A 16,878-nucleotide genomic window follows, 5' to 3' on the forward strand; every position below is an offset into this window, starting at 1 on the left:
AGATCCAATGTGGTACCGTCTGCCCGTCAAAGGACCCAATAACTCACTCTCTCTGGTCCTACTTGCCCCATTACTAACCTAACCCAACTCCCCAAAGTTGTGTTTTAGCATTAATAGCGTTTCTTTCAAAAGGATTCTAATTGTTTTCTTGCACATTACAGATTCAAAAGTTTCTCACAGAACCTCAAATTTTTCATTACTTTATTTCCTTCAGCTGCTAAATTTTGCATGCCACAATCCTAGTTACTCTATGAGACAACTAGCTTGTCAGGCAAAACACCACCTGGGTAGTATGGATCCTGATATACCTCCATTCACTAAAGTAAGGGCTCCTAAATTATATCATGCTATATAGGTGGATGGTGTGGTACATCATAGGAGACCCTTAACTTAGTTGGGGTGAATGAATTTTCAACTAAACTCAATCTTTTGCTTCATGTTTCACTTGGCAGTGTGCTCAGTTTGTTGGTACAAGCTCATTACATGTTAATTCAATCAGGGTAAGTGTGGGCATTAGTACATATAGTAATAAAGAGTCATAACGACAATCTCCTGCATTCCCTTCATTAGTTTGAACTACAATACAGGAAGATGAAGAGAAAGAAACCAGGAGGCTCCTTTTCAAACCTTAAGTAACCTTATAACTGAGAAATACAGTACTCCAACAAGGTGAGTAAGACAAGCTGGTAACTTCTTATTTTTCCATATCTGCAGAAGCCTCTTCCAAGTCTGGTTATATCCTTCAGTTATCAACTTTGTGGTGGACAAAATTGATATATTGTTTTAGATTCAGGAAAAGGCTAGCAATTTCAGTTCCCACTTACACCTTAAGCCTTAAAACACAAAGACCTATATATTGACTTGTACCAGATTCATCTGTTGCATCAAAATGTCTTGATCCCATCATTACCCCTCACAAACAAAAATCTTTGATTTCATCTTTTGCAAGTTGGTTGACTAAAGGTAATCAAAGAGGGGGGTGTTCTTGAATCACTTTACTTGGCAGTTTTTGTGTGTTTAATGAGTTTTAATTGGTTTTCCAGCTGGATTTATTAGTAGAGGGAAAGCACTGTGTTTATAATGAATAAAGATATACCGTTCTTCCAGATTGTGATTAGTGTTTATTGCATTTCACATTATCTACTGAATTTGTTAGATTTTTGCACAAAGAAAGCACTCCTTTAAATAAAACAATGAAGAGTACTACAGTAAAAAGAATGACTGACATTAGTTTTCATAACAGCCAAAAAAAAAAGGAAACCAAGTTAATGATGAGCAGAGAGATTAGTTGCCATTTGTGTGTTGGATAATATGGTACTCGAATACTCCTTTCCCTGTCAAACTAGGAGTGAGTTTTTAGATCTTAATTAAATTCCTTTGCTATCTGCCGAAAGCCAGTGAGCCTTTAATTCTGGGAAGTGAGTCTGACTTGCCTTTCAGTTCCTTACATCAGCCTGACTTCCACAGTCAGGTCTTGTGGTCATAATTACATCGTGTTCCTTCAGTAACGGTTTTGAATGTTCACTACGCTTTACAGAGTTGAGGTCCCCTCATTGAATCTCAAATTCTTTAGCTACATTAGAGTCTTTGCTAGTAAATCCTTACTGCTCTGTATCACTATTTGCTCTACAAGATATCTAGACTGCAAGGCAGAAGACTCAGTAGGTAATCTGGATCCTAATACTGTATCTCTCCTCTCATTAAAATAAGTGCCCTTAAGCAACAAGTTGGAGCTTCAGATCACAGATGCTCTTAAATTTAAGTTTCCATTTGGTTGCAAGCCCTTGCAAGCCCAGCCACTAGCTCATTACGGGTTACTTTGGTTGGGTAAATTTTAACACGAGTGCTTTTGTTATTCTTACGAGCCTGGCAATAAACAAGACATGAATATTACAGTGGGTTATTTGTATTCAGTGATGAACTTTAGTTAAAAATAATAAAATAAAAATTACAAATTCGGAGATAATTTGTATTTTTCCTAACCATACAAACCTTAGCTATTTACATGGGGTATTACTTTCGGCGTAGCTGAAATGACGAGCCATTAGATTTTTAACGAAGGTTAACTACCCCCCCCCCGCTAGTTAGCAGGGGGTAGGGAAGGGGTAGCTTGCTACCCCTCCCCCCCACACACTGGTAAGTTGTTTCACTTCACTTAGAGGTAGGACTTGACTTGGGGGACAGGGCTGGTGGGAAAATATATGTAAATAGCTAAGGTTTGTATGGTTAGGAAAAATACAAATTATCTCCGAATTTGTCATTTGTTCCGTAACCGAAATACAAACCACGCTATTTACATAGGGTGACTTACCTCTTAGGAAGGGCGGAAAGTCCCCAGCCTTACTGGCTTTTGGCTTTACCCGGGGACCCGAAATCCGAGTGAGCAGCACTCGAGAAAGGGGGTCCCTGCCCCTCGCACTTTTCGTTGCTTGCTACAAATGTGCGGCCTACATAGGTTTGTGTGTGGTGGAAGTTGTGACTCGTCCTAGGAAGTTGACCTGGAGTTCTTTAGATAGAAATCTAGGCTAGGACGTTCCCAATACCCCTCGTCAGGGTATGGGGGACGCAAACAGTATTACAGCTAGGAGCACAAGGAAGCATGGTTTACCTGCAGAGGTTGAGGTCAGCTATGCAGAGAACCCAGGATGCTGCTTTCCCCAAGGGAGGGGAGAATGAAGAAAGAAGTAAGGGCCAGACATACTCTTTCAATCACGCAGACTAAAACCGGGTAACAATGCCCCAAACCTTCTGCTACCTGTCCATTGAGGAGCCTCAGGTTAGACCAGCTGTTGTGCAGCCACCACAAGGCCAATAGAGAAGGTATCGAGGCTCCTGTGGGTCACGTCCTGCAGGTAGTGGGCTGTGAAGGTCGTTTGGCACTTCCACACCCCAGCTTGCAAGACCTGCATCACAGAGAAATTTTTCTTGAAAGCCAGGGACGCAGCGATGGCCCTGACATCGTGCACTCTAGGGCGACGTGACAGAGGAGGGTCAGGATTCAAGGCGTGCTGAATAAACTTCCGAATCCAGGCCGAGAGGGTGTTCTTGGTGACCCTCCTCTTCGTCCTTCCTGTGCTTACGAATAACGCTTGCACATGAGGACGGACTGCAGCTGTTCTTTTCAAGTAACGCCTCAGACTCCTCACTGGGCAAAGTAACAGATGGTCTGGGTCACTTGTTACAGAACAAAGACTCGTTACCCCGAAGGAGTCGAACCTAGGGTCCGACACCCCAGGGTTCTGAGTCTTGGCAACAAATTCAGGGACGAACCTGAACATTACCTCCCCCCATCCCCTTCAATGGGCGACGTCGTAAGAAAGACCATGAAGTTCACTGACCCGCTTGGCCGAGGCGAAAGCGAGCAGGAAAGCCGTATTCCAAGACAGGTGGCGATCAGACGCCTGGCGTAATGGTTCAAACGGAGCCCTCTTCAGAGCCCTGAGGACCTGAACCACGTTCCAAGGAGGATGTCTTACTTCTGACTGAGGGCAGGTAAGCTCATAGCTGCGTATGAGTAGGGAAAGTTCTGACGAAGAGGAAATGTCCACCAGCCTAAAAGCCAGGCTTAAGGCTGAGCGTTAGCCTTTCACCACTGGAACTGAAAGGCGCATTTCCTACCGTAAATACACAAGGAACTCCGCTATTGCTGGAATAGTGGCATCAAGTGGAGAGATACCCCTCCCACGACACCAACCACAGAAGACTTTCCACTTCACCTGGTAGACTTCGATAGAGGACTTGCGTAGGTGGCGAGACATCCTGTCCGCAACCTGTTGCGAAAATCCTCTCTCCGTGAGGAGACGCTGGATAGTCTCCAGGCGTGAAGCCGAAGCGACGCTACAGCTTTGTGGAAGATGTTGCAATGTGGTTGTCTGAGTAGCTCGTGTCGCGGGGGGAGTTCCCTCGGAAGCTCCGTCAGGAGCTGCAGAAGGTCCGGGAACCATTCCGCGTGATGCCATAGCGGAGCTACACGAGTCATGGAGAGATTGATCGATAGTCTGGTCTTGTTGAGCACCCTTCTCATCAGACAGAATGGTGGGAAGGCGTAAACGTCGATGTTGTCTGCTGAAAAGCATCTTGCCAGAGAACCTTAGGGTCCGGCAATGGAGAGCAGTACAGGGGCAGCTTGAAATTCAAGGCTGTCGCGAACAGATCTACTGTCGGGGAACCCCACAAAGTCAGGACTTTGTTGGCTATCTGAGGATCCAAGGACCACTCGGTACTCACTATCTGCGTCGCTCTGCTCAGACTGTCGGCAAGCACATTCCTCTTGCCTGGAATGAAGCGAGCCGAAAGTGTTATCGAGTGGATTTCGGACCATCTCAGAATCTCGACTGCAAGATGGGATAGCTGTTGAGAAAAGGTACCTCCCTGCTTGTTGATGTAAGCCACTACCGTAGTGTCGCTCATCACCACTACGGAGTGGCCCGCCAGGGTCCGTTGGAACTGTTGAAGGGCCAGGAAAACGGCCTTTATTTCTAGCAGGTTGATGTGGAAGTACTTTTCTGATTCTGACCAGAGGCCTGAGATCCTTTGGTTCAGAATGTGGGACCCCACCCTTCTTTTGACGCGTCCGAAAACAGTCAAATCGGGGGGAGGACGAGAAGATCTACTCCCTTTCGAAAATTCAGAGCCACCACCGAAGGTACATCAGTTCCGTGGATCCTATAGGAACCAGAAAGTCCAGAGAATCAGAGCCTTGATTCCACCGCGACTTTAGCCGCCATTGCAGGGATCTTATCCTGAGGCGGCCGTTCGGAACTAGACGTGCCAAGGAGGAAAGGTGGCCTAGAAGACGTAACCATGATTGGGCTGGAAGCTCTTCCCGCCTGAGGAAAGGTTCTGCGACCCTCCTCAGCCTTGCTATCCTGTCGTCTGATGGAAAGGCTTTGTGGAGATCGGTGTCTAATATCATGCCTAGATATACCAGTCGTTTCGTCAGAAGCAGAGAGGACTTCTTGAGATTTACCATGATCCCCAGATCTTGGCAAACCTCCAGAAGCCTGTCCCGGTGGCGAAGAAGGGTCAACTCCGAGTCTGCTAGGATCAGACAGTTGTCCAGATAACGGAGGAGAAGTATGCCATTCCAGTGCACCCAAGACGAAATCAGTGTGAACACTCTGGTGAACACCTGAGGTGCTGTGGAGAAACCGAAACACAGCACCTTGAACTGGTAGATCTTGTTGTTTAGGCTGAATCTCAAGTACTTCCTGGAAGACGGATGGATTGGGATCTGGAAGTACGTGTCCTTCAGATCCAGTGTGCACATGGAGTCTTGCGGTCTCACTGCAAGTCTGACTGTGTCCGCTGTCTCCATGCTGAACGAAGTTTGTTGGACAAACTTGTTCAGGGCTGAGAGATCGATGACCGGTCTCCAGATTCCAGACGCCTTCTTTACAAGAAAGAGTTGACTGAAGAAGCCTGGGGAGCCGTCGTCGACCTCCTGGAGAGCATCCTTCTTGAGCATGGTCTCGACTTCTGCCCGAAGGGCTAACCCCTTTGCCGATCCCATGGCATAGGAGTTCAGAGGCACTGGATTCGCTGTCAGGGGAGGTGGAGATGTCGTGAATGGGACGCGATAACCTTGGCCGATCACAGAGACCGTCCAAGAATCGGCCCCAAGTTGCTGCCACCTGTGCACGCAACTTTTCAGGCATCCCCCCACAGGTGGACACGCGGGGGGATTGCCAATCCTAGCGCTTGCGGCCTCGGCCGCTGCCCCTAGGATTCTTTCCTCCCCTAGAGGACTTGCCGCGCCTTCTGTCCTTAGTTTGAAAGGGCTGCGGCTTAGACACCTGTCTTAGCTGCCGGAGCCTGCTTTGGTGTCTTGCGAGGCTGCTGTTGCTGTTGAGGTGCTGGAGGCTTGGTTAGGGCCGAGATGTCAGGGCCCTCTGGAGGAGAGAATCTTGATTCGATCTCCTCTACCTCTCAGCTGTTCGTTCTATCTCCTTGGGCTCAAGCAGATCTCTCCCAGTGATAGAAGAGTGCCTGAGCCTGCAGACGTCCACGGCAGGGACCTTCGGATGGAACCTCTCGGTCACTGCGTCCCGACGCTTGAGGATCGAGTTAGCCCACAGGTTGGCAATCTGGTGAGCGAGTGAGCGAGGAACTCGATCGAACACGTGCCCGAGAGGAGGAAGGTCTCCAAAGCCTTCCTATTGCTCTCCTTGGACAGATCCTCAGAGCGCAATAGGATGCCCAGAGATCCCAGCCAAACGTCCAGCCACGAAGTTGCCTGCATGGCACTCTTCGCAACCTTCTCAAGGTTCAGGATCTCCGACGCCGAGAACATCACCTGCCGGGCGGAGAGCTTCTCGAGAGAAGTTCCCCTGGTCAGCTCTTCCACAGAATGGTGGAGAGGAAGGGCCATACTGGACTCCTCTGATGTACTCGAGGAGGCAGGAGGAGTTTGAACCTGGCAGAAGAATGACCGGAGGAGGCGAGCTCGGAGAGCTGGGCTTCGACCATGTCCCTGGCCCCTTTCACCCCTTTGGACCAAGGCAAAGCTGCACTGGACTTAGGGGGTTTCTCGGAGCCATAGACTTGGTCTAGCACCGAGTCCTTGCCCTCACGAGGGGCAGTCTCCGGGTCCTTAAACTTGTTGAGTTGCATCATCAAGCCTAGGACCTGCCAGAAAGCGTGTTCTGACTCGAACCCTTGCGGACTGACAGCTAAGTCTCCGGTCCCCAAAGGCTCATCTTGGGGAGACACGTGGACATCCTCCTGGGGTCTAGTCGGCTCTGGACGGATCCTGGATGACAATTTAGGAATTGTCTTGGGAGTCCTTGGGCTCCCTCCTAGGAGGAATACAGGACTCCAGCAAAGAGGTCCGGAAGGGAGCTTCCTGGCGAGAAGTTTCTCTCCTAAGAGGAGGGGTTCCTCCCATTGGTGCCGTGGGGGACAACCCTGCCTCGCTGGACTCTCCTGAGGACGGAAAAACCTCGTCCACGGGAGAAGGAGAAACAGCACGCGAAGGAGAAGGAGCCTTCCTGACCGACCTCTTGGGAGCCAACTTCTCCCGAGGAGAAGTCACCACAAAGTCCACTCCTCTCCTTCTCTTCACCAGGGATGAGTCTGCCGTTGGTTCAAGTCCCAAATCAACGAGGGCAGGCTTCACAGCCTGAACCACTGCGTTCATTATGTGACGGAACCAAGGCTGACGGGTAACTGACGCCGTGTCAGTTATCCCTGCTGGAGGGAATGGGATCTCCTGACCCTTCGGAGTGGACGCCACGGGGCCTGCCTGAAAAGAAGAAGAAAAAGAATGTTGCATGGACCTCTCCGTAGATCCTTCCTGGTCCTGATCCTGGTAGGTAATCCTACGCTTGCGCGGTGGCGATCCAGAGGCCGATCTGGAAGTCCGCGTCCCTATCAGTTGGCCGCGTTGATGATCCCTGCAAGAATGGGGATCGCGGCGGCTCTCGCGCGAAAAGGCATTCGAGGGATCGCGCGCGGGCGATTTCCGAAGCGCGGGCGCATTGACGCATGTAGAAGAATGCGCGTGGGCACGTTCGCGCGAGGGCGAGAGGGCGCGTGGGCGCGCAGGCGACGGGACGCGATGGCGCGTTGGCGAGCGGTCGCGTTGACGCGTTGGCGAGGGAACGCGTTGGCGCACACGTGAAGGTGCGGGTGGTTGCGTAGGTGAAGGGGGCGCTGAACACTAGGCGACCGTTGGCGGCGCGTAGGAGAACGACGATGTTCGGGCGAGAAAAGTCGCGAGCGACTTGGCGAGCGTTTGCCAGGCGGAGAGCGCTGGCGCGTTGGCGAGCGATGTCGCATGTACTCCGGAGAACGACAGCGCGTACCACGGACAGGCGAACGACTGCGCACAGGCGATTTATCGCGCAGGCAAGTCGGACACCTGGGGCGATCAGTCTTAAGAGGGCGTTGGCGCTCAGGAGAGCGTTTGCGCACGGGCGAGTGATTGAGTGGGTGCGCAGGAGATCGTTGGCGCGTAGTAATGTTACTGCGCACATCTGAAGAGATGGAGGGAGACGAACGCTCGTGAACAGGAGCTCTAGATGAGCGCTCTGGAGAGCGCATGCACTATTGCGCCGGAGCAGAAGGGCACGCAGCGGCGCGAGGGCGAGGCGACGGGATGGAACCCTTGCCTAAGTCCAGACTTGGCGATCGTGGACGCGGCGGTGATTGTTGGCGCGCTGGGCTCTCATCAGGAACAGGCTGAGTAGTAGCGCGGCTGAGCACAGGAGAACGAGGGCACTCAGGAGAACGTAGGTGCGCCTTGCGCACATCAGGAACATGAGGGCGCTGTTTCACAGGAGACCTGCGAGAAGGAGAGCGCTGGCGAAAAGGAGAGCGCTGGCGAGCAGGTGATCGCTGCCGAGCAGGAGAGCGCTGGCGAGTTAAGTCCGAAGACTGTAACTCTGGAGAGCGCTTGTAGGCTACTGCACGCGAACGCGCAGGTGGGTGCGCAGGGGAACCCTGACGCGCAAGGGACTTACCCACACCGTGAGTAGAGTCACTTTTCCCCGAAGGGATCGGTGCCTGTTGGATAACAGGGTGAGAAGGCGGCCAAAGCGCATCTGCAGCCAGGAACGGAGAAGGCAGGTCGGAAGGTCTGGCAGGCGTAGGAGATCGCAAACGATCTGCGGAGAGGTCAAGGGGCGCTACTCCTAACTCCCTTATAGGGCGAAGGAAGTCCTCTGCTGCGGAGAGGCCGACGGGCCTTACGTCTAATACGACCACGAGGAAGGACGTCCAGGTCATCAGTCCTCCGAAGAGGAGTCTCTGTCAGCGCGCTCCCCCGAGGGGAGACCCGCCCGCAAGAGAGACCGTGGGACTCCCCTCCCCCCTCGAAGGATATACGGAGGGGGGCGGAGAGCCTTCAGCAACGTACGCACCAGGCGTAGCATCAAGGGTTTGACCAGACCCGTCGGAAGGCTCGGCCAAGACAGTGTCGACAATATCCGAAGGGAATACCTCCGGTATTACCAGCGACTGTTTGACCGCAGCCCCCAACTGGATCAGGTCAAAAAGGGCTTCATTGGAGGCGAGCCCTTAAGCCCCAAGGAAGCCCACAGCTGGAACAAATCATCATTAGACACAGTTTGGTCATATTCAATAAAATCCAAATTATCCTGGAGAAGAGGGAGCTGCCACGCTAAGGGAGGCAACGTCCTCTCCCACACCCCGAGATCGGGAAACACCACTAGGGCCTGCGCTACCACTCAGCAGTCTCTCACGAGAGACCGAATGATTGGGAGCTTCAGAGGAGGTTCGGGCGGCAGAAGAGGAGTCCTTAGAGCCTTAATTCTTCAAGGTTGCCCCTGAAGGAGAACGGTCTCTCTTGGACTTCTTCTTACGCTGACGGCCGAACTTCTCCCACTGGGAGGCAGACCACCCCCTACACTCACTGCAAGTATTCTCCCTCTCACACCGTTGACCTCGGCACTGCGGGCAAAGGGTGTGAGGATCGGTGTCCTCCGCTGACATGAAGGTCCCACAAGGGCGGCCAGCGAGTCCAGGGCACTTGCGCATAGCGATGATAATGGTCGAGGCCAACTTCCAAACACACAGAACTAGAAAAAGCAAAAAAAAAAATTAAGGCTGTCATTAACGAGGACGAAAACCGCAACGTCTGTACTTCATCCGAGCCAAAAGTGAAGAGAGACAACTCACCAGTATGTGGGGGGGGGCGTGGTTTGTATTTCGGTTACGGAACAAGTTTAAATTCACTAATATATAGATATTATTTGGGAAGTGACATTACAGTACATAGGTTATACAATAACTTTTGTCCTCGAGTCTACACATATAGGTACAGCACTAATTGGCCAGTTGTAATCAATAATGTAAAAGTTAAATGATTCCGATATCTTATGATAAAACTACTTTATAAATCCCTCAATTCCCCAATTTCATTATGAATAAATGTTTTAGATTGTTTTTTCTAATATTTTAGTTTTGTTTAATCTCGAAGGCTTTAATGCCTCTAAGACATGTTGATTGGTAACTGACTAGTCTGTTACTTGTCCTCATGATAAATATCACTATAAAGACATCCTTTGAGTATACAGTATATATGAGGGTAGAATCTTTCGTCTCCATTTTAATAAATTTTAGCCGTTTTATCTACATCTCAAGAATTTTCTTAAATTTTCAGTACAAACATAAAATTCTACTCTACGACAGATCTGATATTTATTTGGTCCATAGTAGCATTCAAAACAGGATAGAAATATCCATAATAAAGCTTACCTCTGCAGACATATTGTCATCACTTGGCTTCACAATCAAAATATCATGATGGGACACTATATTAGCTAATGCATGTCCTCCTTGAACCTTTGCCTTTAATCCAAACGTATAAGGTTTAGACGTTACACTTTCAGGATGTGCAAAAGGTGTAACAATATCTGTAAAATAAAAATCTTTAAAATCTAGTTCATAACCTAAGGTTGTTGGTTGTTGACAAATATTGGTTAAGAATATCTTAAAGCTAATTTTTGGGTGTTCAAGTCAGATATGTTTTCCACTTTAATAAATATGTGCTATTAACATGTAATAAAACATAAAGTCATAGTACATATATCCAACGACAACTTATGAACTATGTTTTATAAAAACAAAAAGTCTACAAAGAATCAAAAAGCATAACATAAGATGGCTATAATTTTATCAAGAAAACAATAGATGTCAGTTGGATTTCTTCATCTATGATCATTCCATATCTTACAGCAGAACAGATAGAAAGATTGTTTTCCTTAAGATTATGGGTAAGAAATCTATGGTTATCATTGTGAGATAATTTGATCAAGCTCGTACAAAATATTCTTATTTTGCACCTACCTAACATTTTATAAATTCATTGGTGGAGCTTTACTTCTGTAAATCAATTTTGTTACCAAATGCTAACATAAATGTCAATAAAACTTTATATATCAATGGGAAACTTTAGTGTAAAAAAATGGGGCAAACCCCTAAGGCCAAAGAAAATTTCTTAAATTTTTAATTAGACACAGTTTCAAATGCTTCAGAGCATCATGTAGTACGTGAAGCATCTCAGTGTGGCTTGGGTTGGTTAGTATTCATAGCTACTTCTCCGGGTAGAGTTGAGCAGAGGAGTTGTAACAATTTTTGTATATACAGTAGAGTAAACATTATTAATATTAATGAGAGAGAGAGAGAGAGAGAGAGAGAGAGAGAGAGAGAGAGAGAGAGAGAGAGAGAGAGAGAGAGAGAGAGAGAGTTCTTACCTGTATTATGATGACTGGCATCAACATCCTTAGGACAATATCGAGGATTAAGAACAGTTGGTAGTGTGAAACTCACAGCCCCATCAGTCTTGACTTTAAGTTCCATCAACAAGCTCAGCTTTAGTTCAGCTTCAGAACCTGAAAAAAGGATATTTAAGTTATATATATATACATATACATACATACATATATATATATAATATATATATATATATATATATATATATATATATATATATATATATATATATATATATATATATATATACACATATATATAATATATACATATATATGTATATATATATATACATATATATATACATATATATATATATATATATATATATATATATATATATATATATATATATATATATATATATATATATATATATATATATGTGTATATATATATATATATATATATATATATATATATATATATATATATATATATATATATATATATATATATATATATATATATATATATATATATATATGTATATATGTGTGTATATATATATATATATATATATATATATATATATATATATATATATATATATATATATATATATATATATTGAACTGATGTTCTCTGGCAACCTGACATCGAATGTCACTGACAACGATATCGTTTATTACTGTATAAAGATTAAAAGAATATTCAATTAAAACCAGAGGAAGTAAATATGTTATAAAAGTTAAATAGCATCAAGAAGACCTGCTTCTGATATAAATTTAAAAATGCCACTGGCATTGTATGACACATCATGTCCAAGGATCTTGGCAAGGATGAACCTGCCATCTTCACCACGAGCCTCAAACAGATATCTATTTCTTTAAATATATATATATATATATATATATATATATATATATATATATATATATATATATATATATGTTTTTGGGCTCGAACCATGTCGTCCTGATGGAAGTTCCTTCTGGCAACTTTCTATAGTATAATATTTCTGCAATTGATATTACAAGAGAATTACCATCAGGTATCACAGGGTTCCAACACCCGGAAACGACTATCCGAAGATACCGTGTATAATCAGGGACGTATCCCAAGATAACCATAGATATCTGCACCTCAAACAGACTTTACTCAGTCTAATTCACTAAGGGGTAGGATAAGTAAGGAGCCGTTACACATCGTATCACCTTCCAGTGCTCCTATACGATCCCGCTTCACCATTCCTTTGTACACAGCTGGTGGCTACAGTGCGGTTGTTTTTTGTGGGCGCTCTTTTCACATTTTATGAAGAATTGTTTTATGATATGGCTTCCTCTTCTTCGTCAAAGTTGAGTATCTACCTCTATTTGTCTTTGTTTATGCTAATTTTAATTTTAGCTCCATTCAGGGATTTATATTCTAGTCTTGGAAGAATATAAACCTGTGTCACTCGGAATAATTAATGATTTGTGTATGAAAAAACATTTCGGTTTGAATGTTAGGAGATGCACACTTACATTTTTTTCTTAGCCCCCAAAGTGCCTGCGAAAGAAGTGCCTTAATCCATTATATTTTCTTTTAACAGGTACTGACAGTAGGCCCCTACACCCAGTAGGGAGAGAAGGCACAGTAGAAGGAAAAGAAGCTTCAAGTTATGTTACATATATCTTAGTCTAGTAACTTATTATGTAGTGTTCCACAGTTAAAGCACTTTTGCTATTAAAAACCATCAGACGAAAAGTGAGCTGGTGATTTGCAATGTTGGTCACACAAAGATTTGCCTTCAACAGCTGTGCAGTCCGCTGCTTTACCACTGCAGTGCAAGAAGTTGCAGATAATGGAGTACAAGGCCCATCATGTGTATATGATAAGCATTTGTCTCAAGGCCTATTACTTCCTGATGACCGTCAAAAACGTATTATAGATGAACTTCAGCATTGCTATGATGAACACGCCATTCTTCCAGTCAAGTTTGAAGTGGAACCCAGAAACAAGTGAACATAAAGTGGCATAGAAAACTAATCAGTAGCAGCCAAACCTTTGTGTTGTCAATGCCCACACCCAGTTGACTGTGCATGTAGATAATGCACCTGAGTATGTTGCTAGTCAGCCTGGAGAAGACTATTAAAAGCAAGTTTGGCGGGATCTTCTAGTTTTGCCGTATGAATTGCAACCTTGTTTTATGAACCCATTGATCGTGAGGCAAGCTACTGGTATTTGAAAGTATCCCAAATAGATACACGGTTAGGTGTGCCTTTGTTTATACTAGTACAGTTTAGGGAACACTTTTGAGTGTCCAGCATGTGAATAGTTCTCGTTTTTTTATTGGTTATTCAAATAATTTTTTTTGTCTTGCTAACTTTTAGAGGGTTGATTCCTATGAGGCTCCGCCATGGATACATCTAGGTCTCTGCTTATGTGTTTTGAAGATCTGACTTTTCATACTATAGTTTTGTATTTTTTCTCTCAAGAATGATTTATTTTTTTTTTCACTTCAAAATAATATTTTTCTTGTTTTTATGAAGACAGAATTTCATTCCAGAACCTTTCACCATTGTGTACCCTTCTCAGCCACTGTTTTTTTCTTAGTTTCATAGTTTTTTTATTGTTTTTTTCTTTTTACTGAACCTGAAAATGAAATCTCTGAAAAAAATATAATGCAATTACATATTTTAGCTGTGTCCCCTTGCCCAGTATAAATCAAGGGTTGGTGCCCAGTGCTCCGTTCTCTTGACCTGTTATTCAGATTTTTGGGTTTTCTTCCATTTTACCTTTTTGTGTAGTGAACGTTGGGGTGTGGTCAGCATTCCGACACTAGGCAGTTTGGGTGCTACCTCTGGCAACAGTCCGCAAACCACTACATCGTTCTTCCCCGTGACGCTGAACATTGGTTGGATATCCAATTTACTTTTGCTGAAGGGAAATTAGATAAGGGATATAGCCAGCCGACAGTTTAACGAAAGACTACCGAGGATTCCGGAACACTTACTTAAGGCGGAATTGGAGGCTAGGGAGAGACTATCAGGTTCGATGTCTTTTCCTTGCTTTGTAGAAATGATGATTGGTAATTTCATTGATGCTCCTGTCTTTTCGCTTATGGCCAAGATACGCATGGCTATTTTTATGAAGGATCTTTTTTAATTTTTTAGGCTCAAAGAGTCTGCAGGAAGCATGTTTTAGCATCCGCGACCATTCACCATGAACCGAAACGTCTTATTAATGCTTGTATTTGGGTAAATATCTTTTTCCACAGAAATTAGTAAAGGAGATCTTGGATAAGGCAGCATCAGAAAATAAGAGTTTTCCTGAGATGGGGAATATCTCTAAAAGGGAAATCTATTCCTGGGGTCGGCCCTAAACCAACATACACTAGGAGGCCCTTCATCTCTTCTTCGGTTAGTGCTTCGCAGAATACTATCACTGTTCTTCATCCGGTGACTTCAAAGTCTCCAGCATTCAATCCTGGATTTGAACAAGGGACCTCGGCCTTTCATTCCCTCAAGACTGAAAGAGGGGGTAGAGGCCAATCTGGCAGAGGACGTAGGCCAAGGAGTCTGGGTCTCCAAAGTAACAGGGGAAATAGGGGCACACATCCTCAACCAAAACAATGAGGATACTCCAATAGGGGGAAGACTGAAATTGTTCAAGGACAGGTGGGTGTTCAGTCCTTGGGCACAGAGCGTGATTTCCAGCAGTCTAGGCTGGAAATGGAAGAGACAACCCCCAAGGATCAAGAGGTTTTCCAGAAATCAACACCACATCTGGAACAATATGTGCAGACCTATTAAAGAAGAGAGTTATCCGTTGCACGAAATCTATGCAGTTTCAAGGTCGTCTATTCTGCGTGCCAAAGAAAGATTCGATTATTCCTCGAACTATTCTCGACTTGTCCCATCTAAACCTGTTTGTTCAGTGCGACAAGTTCCAGATGCTGGATATTTCGCAGATACGGACCTTACTACCCCGGGGGCTTACACCGTCTCTATAGATCTTACCGACACCTATTGGCATCTTCCGATAGGTCGACGCTTCTCCCACAACCTTGGTTTCAAACTGGAGAGAAAGGCTTCTGTATTCAGAGCTATGCCATTTGGGCTCAACATAGCTCCGAGGATTTTCACGAAGGATTTAGATGAAGTCGTTCAACAACTAAGGGAGAGAGGCCTTGAAGAAGCAGCATACTTAGACAACCGGCTTGTGTGGGCTCCCTTAGCAAGGGAATGCATGGAAGCAACATACCACATGGTAAGATTCCTCCAATACCTAGGATTCCAAATAAACTTCAAAAAGTCAAGACTGAAACCAGCTTGGGTGTTCCAGTGATAAGGGATTCGTTGGAATCTAAAGACTCATACCCTCTCCATTCCTTCTGTTAAGAGGAAGGAAATAGTCCAGTCAGTTCGGTCTTTCATCAAGTCGAGAAGGACCACCAGACGTTATCAAGAAAGGGTTCTGGGCTCACTACAGTATGTTTCCATAACGAACCCTCTCCTCAAGATCAAAGGATGCAAGTAGGGTTTGGAAGAAGAGAGCTTCCACAGCTCTCCGTAATCATCAAAAGACGACCCCGGAGTTGCTTCAACGGCAACTCCGTCAGTGGTCAGATGCCAAAAGTCTTTCCAAGATGGTTCCGTTGCACTTTCCTTCTCCTGCAGTAATTCTACATACGGACGCCTCACTGGACGGTTGTGGGGGTCATACTCCACTCAAGAAAGTCCAAGGTCATTGGTCCCAGATTCAAGCAATTCCACATCAATATTCTGGAAGCCATGGCAGTCTTCTTATCCCTGAAAAGGCTACAATTGAAGAACAACATTCACATCCATCTAGTATTAGACAGCAAAGTTACAGTTTATTACATCACCAGGCAAAGGTCAATATCTCCTAAAATAAACCATGTAATGATCGCAATTTCTTCATTGGCTCAGAGGAAGAGGTGGCATCTGTCTACCTCTCACCTTCACGGAGTTCGGAATGTGATGGCAGACTCTCTATCTCGAACACATCCGCTAGAGACAGAATGGTCTCTGGACGGAAAATCATTCTCTTTCGTGCAGGCTCTTTCGTGCAGGAGGTAGTCCCGGGTCTTCAAGTGGTCCTGTTTGCTACGAGTCTCAACAAGAAACTTCCCAACTATGTGGCACCAAATGTGGATCTAGGCATAGACGCATTAAACATGGATTGGAATCAGTGGGAGAAGATTTATGTGTTTCCACCCTTCAATCTTCTCTTGAAGGTGTTGGACAAGCTTCGATCATTCCGGGGGACAGCAGCCCTAGTTGCTCCTCTATGGCCGAAAAGCAACTGGTATCCTTTGGTGACAGAGATGAACCCCAGGTTGGTGCCTCTACACAACCCGAGTCTGTCTCAAGAAGTACAGAGGAAGACTGTCTTCGCTTCATCCCGGAAAACGAAAGCCCTTCATCTCATGATTTTTTCGCATTAGTTCTAGATAAAAGATTCAAAATTCAACGGGACAAATTGGCATTTGCGGAAAATTATAAAACTTCCACTACTTTGAATCAGTATGAAAACTTTGTGGAAGATATGGGTTCGATATGTGAAAGATAAAAATCCACCTTCTATCTCTATGGATTTTTGTTTAGGCTTTCTGATCGACTTACATGCGAAAGGCTTAGCATCCTACCCGATTTTGTCGTACAAGTCGGCCCTAGCTAGACCCATTTTATATGC

The 16,878-nt window shown here is 45.3% G+C and overlaps 1 protein-coding gene across 2 annotated transcripts in view; it reads right to left on the reverse strand.

Moving 5' to 3' along the window:
• The window catches only part of LOC137651218 (von Willebrand factor A domain-containing protein 5A-like), a 339,908-nt gene that overhangs the window by 255,055 nt on the left and 67,975 nt on the right, over window positions 1-16,878 (reverse strand). For both annotated transcript variants that reach the window (XM_068384404.1, XM_068384406.1), the window contains exons 5-6: window positions 11,217-11,354; window positions 10,219-10,376 (exon numbers count right to left, since the gene is read on the reverse strand). In XM_068384404.1, coding sequence (XP_068240505.1) covers window positions 10,219-10,376; window positions 11,217-11,354 — 296 coding nt within the window. The remainder of the gene's footprint in view (window positions 1-10,218; window positions 10,377-11,216; window positions 11,355-16,878) is intronic.

This window comes from Palaemon carinicauda, chromosome 12 (assembly GCF_036898095.1).
Source record: "Palaemon carinicauda isolate YSFRI2023 chromosome 12, ASM3689809v2, whole genome shotgun sequence".
Classification (NCBI taxonomy): domain Eukaryota; kingdom Metazoa; phylum Arthropoda; class Malacostraca; order Decapoda; family Palaemonidae; genus Palaemon; species Palaemon carinicauda.